A 9092-nucleotide genomic window follows, 5' to 3' on the forward strand; every position below is an offset into this window, starting at 1 on the left:
TATCGATGGTTTATATGTTGTTTATATATGTTTATGCATTTAGCAGACGCTTTTATCCAAAGCGACTTACAGGTAGGCAGATAGGGTAAGGGGGTCTTGCCTAAGGACCCCTACTGGAGGTAGTAGAACCTTTCATGCAGGGGATTTGAACCCAGGACACCTACATGAAAGGTAGCAATCTAACCACTACACTATCCAGTCCTATCAGATTGGGCAGAGGTTGAGCGTGTCACCAGCTTCAAGTTCCTGGGGGTCCACATCTCCGAGGATCTCTCTTGGTCTCTCAACACCTCAACCCTGGTCAAGAAGGCACACCAGCGCCTCTTCTTCCTGAGGAGGCTGAAGAAGGCCCATCTTTCTCCTCAGATCCTGGTGAACTTCTACCACTGCACCATCGAGAGCATCCTCACCAACTGTATCTCAGTATGGTATAGCAGCTGCTCTGTTGCAGAACGGAAGTCACGCCAGAGGGTGGTGAAAACTGCCCAACGCATCACAGGTTCGCCACTCCCCTCCATTGAGACTGTCCAGAGCAAGAGGTGCCTGCGGAAGGCGCGCAGTATTGTCAAGGACAGCTCTCACCCCAGCCACATACTGTTTGACCTCCTCCCCTCCGGGAGGCGCTACAGGGTGCTCTGTTCCTGGACAAGCAGGTTCAGGGAAAGCTTCCTCCCTGCAGCGGCCACCCTGCTAAACTCTCAACCTCAGGGTCCCCCCCCACCACACACATGCACACACAGAGACTGTGGACTGCCACACACACACATAGTGACTGCGGACTACCACGCAAACCCCCCTTTGCCCTCCTGCCCCTCGCTTCTGCCCCCCCTTCAGCCACTGAACCTCGCACTGAACTGTTAGTACTGTACTGCATTTATTCACTTTATTCACTGAATTCACTTTACATACGCACATATTCTGCACTTTAACCACTTTTACTGCTGTTTTGCACTTCTGGTTGGATGCTAACTGCATTACGTTGTCTCAGTACCTGTACTTTGTGCAATGACAATAAAGTTGAATCTAATCTGATCTAATCTAATATGCTCTTAATACCCCCTCTTCCACCGCTGTTTCCCCAAGAGGAGAGGGATTTGGAGGTTCCCTCTGTCCAACATCACCTTCAGCATGCCCAAAGTGTGTGGGTCCAAACTCGGGAAACATTACGGCACACTGCTGAGCACAACCGCCATTTGGTGGACTGGCCCTGTGTTCCGGCTCCTCAGTACACACCTGGTCAACAGGTGTGGTTGGCCACAAGAGACGTTCCTCTGAAATCTACCTCCAAGAAACGAGCTGTAGCGTGTGTGTGGTTGTTTGTCTCATTTGTCTCTTTGTGGCCCTGTGATGGACTGGTGACCTGTCTAGGCTGTACCACGCCTCTTGGCCCATGACTAGTGGGATAGGCTCCCCCCCCCCCCCCCATTTGGATTCCATTTGTCTGCCTGCTCCACTTATCTGCCTGCTTGCCCCACCACCGACTCAGGACCTTACACCACAGCCAGCATTCCCCCCTCCAACCTGGAAACCCCTCCAGAAAACAGATAAGGACAGAACAACCACATTGGACAAATTCACCAGCCAGCTGTTGACCCTCCACTGGTGTTAATAAATTCTAATCTCACCTTTATTCCTTGTGTTTAGTGTCTGCATCAATGTCTGTGCTCTCAGATGGCTAGTTTGCTAGCCGTGACATGATTGGCAGATGACTGCCATTCTTCCTAAGACACAGCCATTCCCAGTTGTGGTAAATTACCATTTATTCTAATAATTCACTTAATCTTTAAGACATTAATAATAAGAATAATCAAGATTACTGATTTCTCAGCCAGAAACTAAACAAGGAAATTCAAGTTGCAGTTCCTTTAATGCTTCTAACACTTACATAGACACACCCACAGTAGGAAGAAGAAAGACTTCCATAGACTACTCGGACTTTAAACAGACATCTGACTTATTTTCTTATTATCAAAGATTATCCATAAATCAATACAAATGCATCTCTACAAATTATGATAAAGGACAGGCTCACAATGGAAAAAAAAAGCTTGGGATTGTAGTCTAGGTCAGATTGTGTGGTTTACCATCTTTGTTTAGTGTGAGGATAAACGTTTTTTGACATAACATACTTGTCTAATTGATAGTTAACTTTGTTTTCTTGTCTTTAGTGTTCTAAAATATATGTATAAAAAAGAGTAGAAATATACAGTTCTGTCAAAAGAGACAACTTGTTATAAAATAAGTTGTGCATAAAGCTTGCAACAACCAAAAAAACTAAAAGAAAGGTTCAGACCTTTTATGAGACTGGCAGCCATGTTAATCGCAATCTTCCCGATTGTGCAGCTTTTGTATGTAGACAGTCCTTCAGCGTTTCTCCTGTGTATTGTTTGAGCTCCTCTTACCGTGTAACACCACAAGTCTATCCTGCTGATAAACCTGACAGAGGTATGCAAAACTTGTTAATGATTAATTAGGCTGTTATTGTGACAATCACATGTCTCTGGTTAGCTATTAGCCAAACCTTGATCTATAATGCTGACTTACTGTGTTTCTCACAAAACATTTCATTTAGAATTCTGTATATTCAGCTTCCCACCTGCTGCCACCCTCTGAAAACCCCATTAAGACTGTTCTCCTCCCAGACTGCCTGAATTTAATAAATTAGTTAGACTAGATTAGTTTTTAGCTCTTTTGAATATCTGATTCTCAGTTTTTCCCACCCAAAGTAGAAAATCACAAAACCCTCTTCTGCTTGTTGTGTATCGTCCACCTGGCCGTTATTCTGAGTTTCTGTCTCAATTCCAAATTTTTTTTCTCAGTTAGTGCCGAATACAGATAAAGTCATTGTAGTGGGTGACTAATATTCATATAGACATTGAAAAAGCCTAAATAATTTAATATTTGATTCAAATTTAGGTGAAGGGTGAGCTGGAATATAGGGACGAGGTGGAGCGGTTGTCAGAGTGGTGCCAAGACAACAATCTGCTCCTCAACACCACCGAAACAAAGGAGCTGTTTATTGACACCAGAAAAAACAAAACTGGCATCCAGCCATTCATCATCAGCGGGGCCTGTGTGGAGAGGGTCCCCGTGTTCAGGTTTCTCGGTATTGGGGTTGGTGAACGACCTTACCTGGAGTACCAACACCAAGGAGCTGCTGAAGAAGGCGCAGGAGAGACTGCACTTTCTGAGAATTCTCAGAAAGAACTGTCTCCCTCAAGGTTTGCTCCTGGCCTTCTATCACGGCTCCATAGAGAGTGTGCTCACGTACGGACTGTGTGTATGGTATGGCAGCAGAACATCCTCAGAGAAGAAGACACTCCACAGGGTCATTAGGGCAGCAGAGAAAACAATAGGCTGCCCCCTCCAGATGCTGCAGGAAAGCAATAGACATCTCAAAAGACTCTTCACACCCCGGTCATTGTCTCTTCCAACTCTTGCCATCAGGCAGGGATACAGAGCAAGGAAAACCAGGACAAATCGCCTAAAAAAAAAACAGTTTTTATCCCAAAGCAATCATGGCCTTGAACTCAAAAGTGTAACAAAAAACTGTTCTTGGCCCAGCCCCTCTAATGTGCAATCTGTGTGTATATATACAAATATATATATGTATATATATATATATTATTACCAGTATATTTATATTACCAATATATATTATTACCAATGTCTATATTCTATTCTGTTTATATGATTACATCAGTGCAATGTGTACCACTGCAATTCTTGTAAATTCCAATGTCAATTTGGTACATTTTTCCTTCCTATTTTCTTAAAATTTTACTACTTATTTTTATACTTGGTTTGTTTTTAACTCTAAATGAGTCAACCATCTTTTTAATTTTGTTGTAACTTTGCAAAGTGACAATGACAATAAAGTCTTACCTTAAATTACTTTTCTCAAAATGTACTAAGACCTCCTCACTGCCTTAATCATACCCTTGATCTTGTGTAAAGCAAGTGAACAGTTAACAGTATTTCCTCACAACCGTGTCTTGTTTATGTTTTTGTAATCTTTGAACATTTGAGTTTACAATACTTGACTACACAGCATCTGAGAAAAAATGTCTTTATGTCTATCAAAGAATGCTGTAACCAAATTCAAGAATCAATTCCATTGTATCATGTGCAACAACAGAGGAATGCAACCTAAACTTTATTCTTGTACAAGTTGATTATCTTGTGTCACTACAGCCATAAGGCTTTTTAACATTGACTGCTGACATGTTTTTCTCAAATTTATTTATTCATATTTGATTTGAGCAACAAGACAATTTGAATTTCCCCCACAGGGGATGAATAAAGTATGTTCTATTCTATTCCATGTACACAATGTTTAGACATAGTAATTAACACTACACATGCATTACTTGTAAAAAACTTTACATGTAAGAGTAGTTTTATTTTAACACACTTTGTAGCTGAATACTTGTAGTATACTTTTACTTGAGTATTTTGCAAAGAAGAAATGACATTTCTTCCGCTTGCAACTTTTATTTTTATCCATCTGTCATCCAATCTGTTTTGTTTTGTCAAGAGACAAAATAACTGTTTCACCAATCAATCATGGAGTCAGGCAGTCACATGACATCACACACAAAATCTGTGAGGCAGGAAACCAGACTTAACGTCTGTGGTAAGACATGAAGGGTTGGTGAGGATTCTGCGATGAACATGAGTAAACCAGGAAACTAAATGCTGTGGAGGGAGTGATTACTGTATGAGTGCAGCTGATGGCAGGGGAGAAACATGACAAGAACTGAATCCAAGAACATAACACAAAACCTGAAAACATAACAAATGACCTGAAAACAAGAGTTAACAACATGAGCTGTGACAGTACATTGTTTTGGAGCAATTAATTTTCACACTGCAGCCTCACAGACAGACAGACACACATACGCACACACAATGAAAGTCAAGTTGGTTTCAGTAAATGAAAGATATACCGTAAGTCACAGAGTATCCCACCATCACGGTGTGGTGATGAGTGTGTTTTTTAAAAATTTTGTCTGTCAACAGAGAGTTCACCACAATAAACTGATAAGGTACACAGACTTGATAGCATCCTTTGCTCCCTTTTCCCCCTGTTTAATTTCTCAAATGATATTATGTACATGTGACATTATTGTGGTCATTAACTTGTGTTTCCCTGTTCCAACAGGTATCCTTTGAATGGCGTTATGGTGTTTTTCCCCCCTCTTTTCCCTCTTTTCTGTCTTCTCAAACCCCAGCTGGTCGAGGCGGATGGCCACCCTTCCTGAGTCTGGTTCTGCCAGAGGTTTCTTCCTGGTTCTGGTTCTGCCAGAGGTTTCTTCCTGGTTCTGGTTCTGCCAGAGGTTTCCTCCTGGTTCTGGTTCTGCCAGTGGTTTCTTCCTGGTTCTGGTTCTGCCAGAGGTTTCTTCCTGGTTCTGGTTCTGCCAGAGGTTTCTTCCTGGGTCTGGTTCTGCCAGAGGTTTCTTCCTGGTTCTGGTTCTGCCAGAGGTTTCTTCCTGGTTCTGGTTCTGCCAGAGGTTTCTTCCTGTTAAAGGGAGTCGTTCCTTTCCACAGTCCCTCAGGCTCAGGACGGGAGATTGGACTGAAGACAAGTTTCGGTCCAATCTGTTGGTTTCCTTAGCTCGGATATTATTTTTTGAATTGGCTCTATATGAATGAATTGGATTATGATTACAATGAATTGAATTCCAATTGGCTTGAATTGGACTATATTATTTAAGTGCCTTGAGATGACAATTGTTGCAATTTGGCGCTATATAAATAAAACTGAATTGAATTGAATTGAATCCCACAGAAAGCGAAAATCCTCCTTTTCTGATGAACCCCCCAAGAAGAATGCAAAGAAGATCGCAACTTCCCTCGCTGTTCCTTCATGGCGGACAACACAGGCAACTCTAGACAAGCTTCTCCTACATTTTTTAAACTTCCTGAAGTCATTTTGATTATATGGTGTGGATGAGAAAGAGGACAAAGTCGCTGATGAACAGGGAGAGAGACTCCATTGTTGATTATATGTCAGAAGATGAAAGTGAGTTGGAGTTGGAGGTGGAGGTGGAGATGTGTCTGGTATTTTGGATGATGACACCGGCCTTGAGTACTGACTTATAAAACACTTAATCTCATACCAACAGTTGACACTAGTGCTGAAGGAGCTGGCAGCAAAACATACAAGAGGTTGTCTTGTATGTTCTTTTGCAAAATGTCATGCTCTGTGGAATAAAACCAGGTCAGCCATGGCATTTGAAATAGTGGAATGTGAATGCAAATTGCAGTTCCTCTGACACAGTCAGACTCTTTGGAATTCCCTGTTCCTCACTGCAGAAAGGGCTGTACACATTCAGAGGGAGCAAGGAGCAAAAAAGCAATACGCAATGTATGCACAGCATTGAAGATGTAAATTGGCAGAACTTAGCTTCAGCTTTGCTTAACAATGTGAATGAATCCACCCGTCTCAGTTTCAATATAATGCACTATAATTCAGTTTTCTTTGCATAGTTCAGTGATCATTTCTAGTCATTTTCTAATCTAGTTTAATAATTTAATATATATTATAATTATATTATATTATAATTAATATATTAATAACTATATGAGATTTAAAATATTTCTTTTTATAAGCCTTGTGGTTTATTCAGGGAATCAGACAAAGCTGACGTGCACTTTAACAGCCTCACTTGTGACTTCTTATAATACCTCCTGTGGTCAATTCATGATCAAATTTGAATTCTTTTCTTAAACTATTTTCCATACTGAGGTCAAAGATAACTCCGAAGAGTTTTAAAGAGATATTAAATTATATTGAATATATACATATATATTAAAACATGCCCCTACAGAACTGGAATACATTTTCAGAGTTTTCCTGACATACTTATTAATTCCACCTTCAAACTTTTTCTGTTCTCAGTTCAATCAGTATCTGTCTGCTCCCAGACTAGTGAAAATAATTTCCACATATAATTAATAACTAATGTGTGCCTTGATCCCCTATGCTCTAAAGGTTGGCCCTTGGCACCAAGACATCCCCATGAGCGGATGCTTTACGTCACTGACTACACCCTGCTCACTCCGAAAGCGTATCCACGATTCCAGTTTAAGCATCATAATTACTATAATATACAGTGCACTAACAATACAGCACGGCTGGCTTCCTTCACAGCCACCTGCTTGATAAACACATCTCACAAGCTGCTGTTCGCTCAACAGTTTTCTTTCAGCAGCCCCCCTGCGCAGAGGAAAAATAAGAGAGTACAAAGCAAGCCCACCACTCTCTCCTGTGTACTTTAATTTGGGGAAAAACTCTGTCACACTGTACACCAACCAGCAAACATCTTCCGCTTTAATGGTTAGGAAAAAGATACCCTACCTGCCGGTTTTGACGACTGATCTCAGCTGCCGGGGCACAGAGGACTCGCTCAGTGGAGCTCCGGAAGCCAAATTCACGAAGTCGGGGTCATCATTACATTACAGATGGTGCACCACTTCCCTCCCTCTGAGCCGCCAAATGGAATCTCTTCGAGGCCGTCCTGAAGTCGTTCTCCATGGCCTCACCGAACCGTAACAAAGTTTTAGCCTCAGCGACCGTCAATGCTGCGCTCCGCTTGGCCCCCCGGTACCCATCAGCTCCTTCCAGAGTCCCACTGGCCAAAAACGTCCGATAGGACTCCTTCTTCAGCTTGACGGTTTCCCACACCACTGGTGTCCACCAGCGGGTGCGGGGGTGTCACATTTTATGTTTTGACATTCTTGTTTTCTGGTTCTTTGTTATGTTTTCAGGTTCTCACCATGTTTTCCCCCTGTCTCTTAGTGTCACTCTACTCACCTGTTTTCTGTTCTACAGCTGCATGTCATCACCAATCACCTCCCCACAGTAGATAGTTTCCTAGTTACCATCAAGCATAGCAAAATCCTCACTACCCTTTCACGATCTTCAAAAAACGCTAAGTCTGGTTTTTCCTCCTAGTCTTGTTTATTTATTTATGAATAGTCTTGTTAAATCATAGTCTTATTTTGTTTTTCATAGTCTTGCTTTGTTTTTTCATATTTAAGTATGTTTGATTATCCGGCTCAGCCGCGCTTTTGGTTCATGCCTTAAATTTGGAAATAAACCTCAGTTACCTTTTTATGAAGTCTGCATCTGGGTCCTCCCTTCCTGCACCACGTACTGACAGGGGGTTGCCGCCACGAGAGACACCAGCCTTGCTCCTTCCGAGTCTGACGGAGCCCCTGGCTCCCCTTCTCATCTCACCTACTTTTCTGCCTTACCTGGATCTGCCTCACCACCCGCCTGCTCACCCGCCGCAACTCTGCAAAAAACACCCTCCAGCCAGTCAGTCGCTACCTCTCCCTCCAGCCACATTTTCAGCAGATCACAGTAAGGCAACCTCGTAATAACATTTTGGAACATTTACCCACTTATACTCTCATGCTGAATAACCTCTCTACATCCAGTTGCTCCTACCGCCCCGGACCCTTGTGGTTACCTGTTTTCTCCAACGTTTCCCAGGCCACTGATTCGGCGCTGCTTGTCAAGATCCCACTTCTGTCAAAATAAAATATTTTATCCATTTAATTCCTGCAATTGAGTCCTACCTTGTTTTGGCTGTCACCCCATGACATATGGCCCCTCTCCCATTATAATAGCTGCTATCTACAGACCACAAAAACATAACCCAGACTTTAAAAGACCTTTCAGGCCTTATTGCCACCATAAGCTATGAGTTAGGCCAGGATGATCATGTTAAATGCTGAGCTATAGTCAATGAACAGTATTCTCACATAGGTGTTATTCCTGTCCAGCTGTGAGAGAGCAGTGTGCACTGACAGAGCAACAGTATTGTCAGTGCATCGATTTTTGTGATCATGCAAACTGAAGGGGGTCCACTTCATGATTGTGGAAGTCAGTGCAACAGGGCGGTAGTCATTCAGGCAGATGACAGACGATTTCTTGGGGATTGAGACAATTGTGGTCCTCTTGAAGCAGGTGGGGACCACAGACAAGCTTAGTGACAGATTAAAAATGTCACTGAAAACTTTGTCTAGTTGGTTGGCACTTCATTAAAGGATGTGTCCATGAATTCCATCTTGTCCTGGTG

General features: G+C 42.4%; 1 protein-coding gene across 1 annotated transcript in view; it reads right to left on the reverse strand.

Annotated features, from left to right (window-relative positions):
• Positions 1-2390, reverse strand: part of slc5a9 (solute carrier family 5 member 9) — a 138416-nt gene extending 136026 nt beyond the window's left edge. Inside the window, exon 1 of the mRNA XM_072390258.1 lies at positions 2294-2390. Coding sequence (XP_072246359.1) covers positions 2294-2315 — 22 coding nt within the window. The 5' untranslated portion in view covers positions 2316-2390. The remainder of the gene's footprint in view (positions 1-2293) is intronic.
• Between the last annotated feature and the right edge of the window lie 6702 nt (positions 2391-9092).

This window comes from Leuresthes tenuis, unplaced genomic scaffold, assembly GCF_036924035.1.
Source record: "Leuresthes tenuis unplaced genomic scaffold, fLeuTen1.0.hap1 SCAF_7, whole genome shotgun sequence".
In the NCBI taxonomy this organism is placed as follows: domain Eukaryota; kingdom Metazoa; phylum Chordata; class Actinopteri; order Atheriniformes; family Atherinopsidae; genus Leuresthes; species Leuresthes tenuis.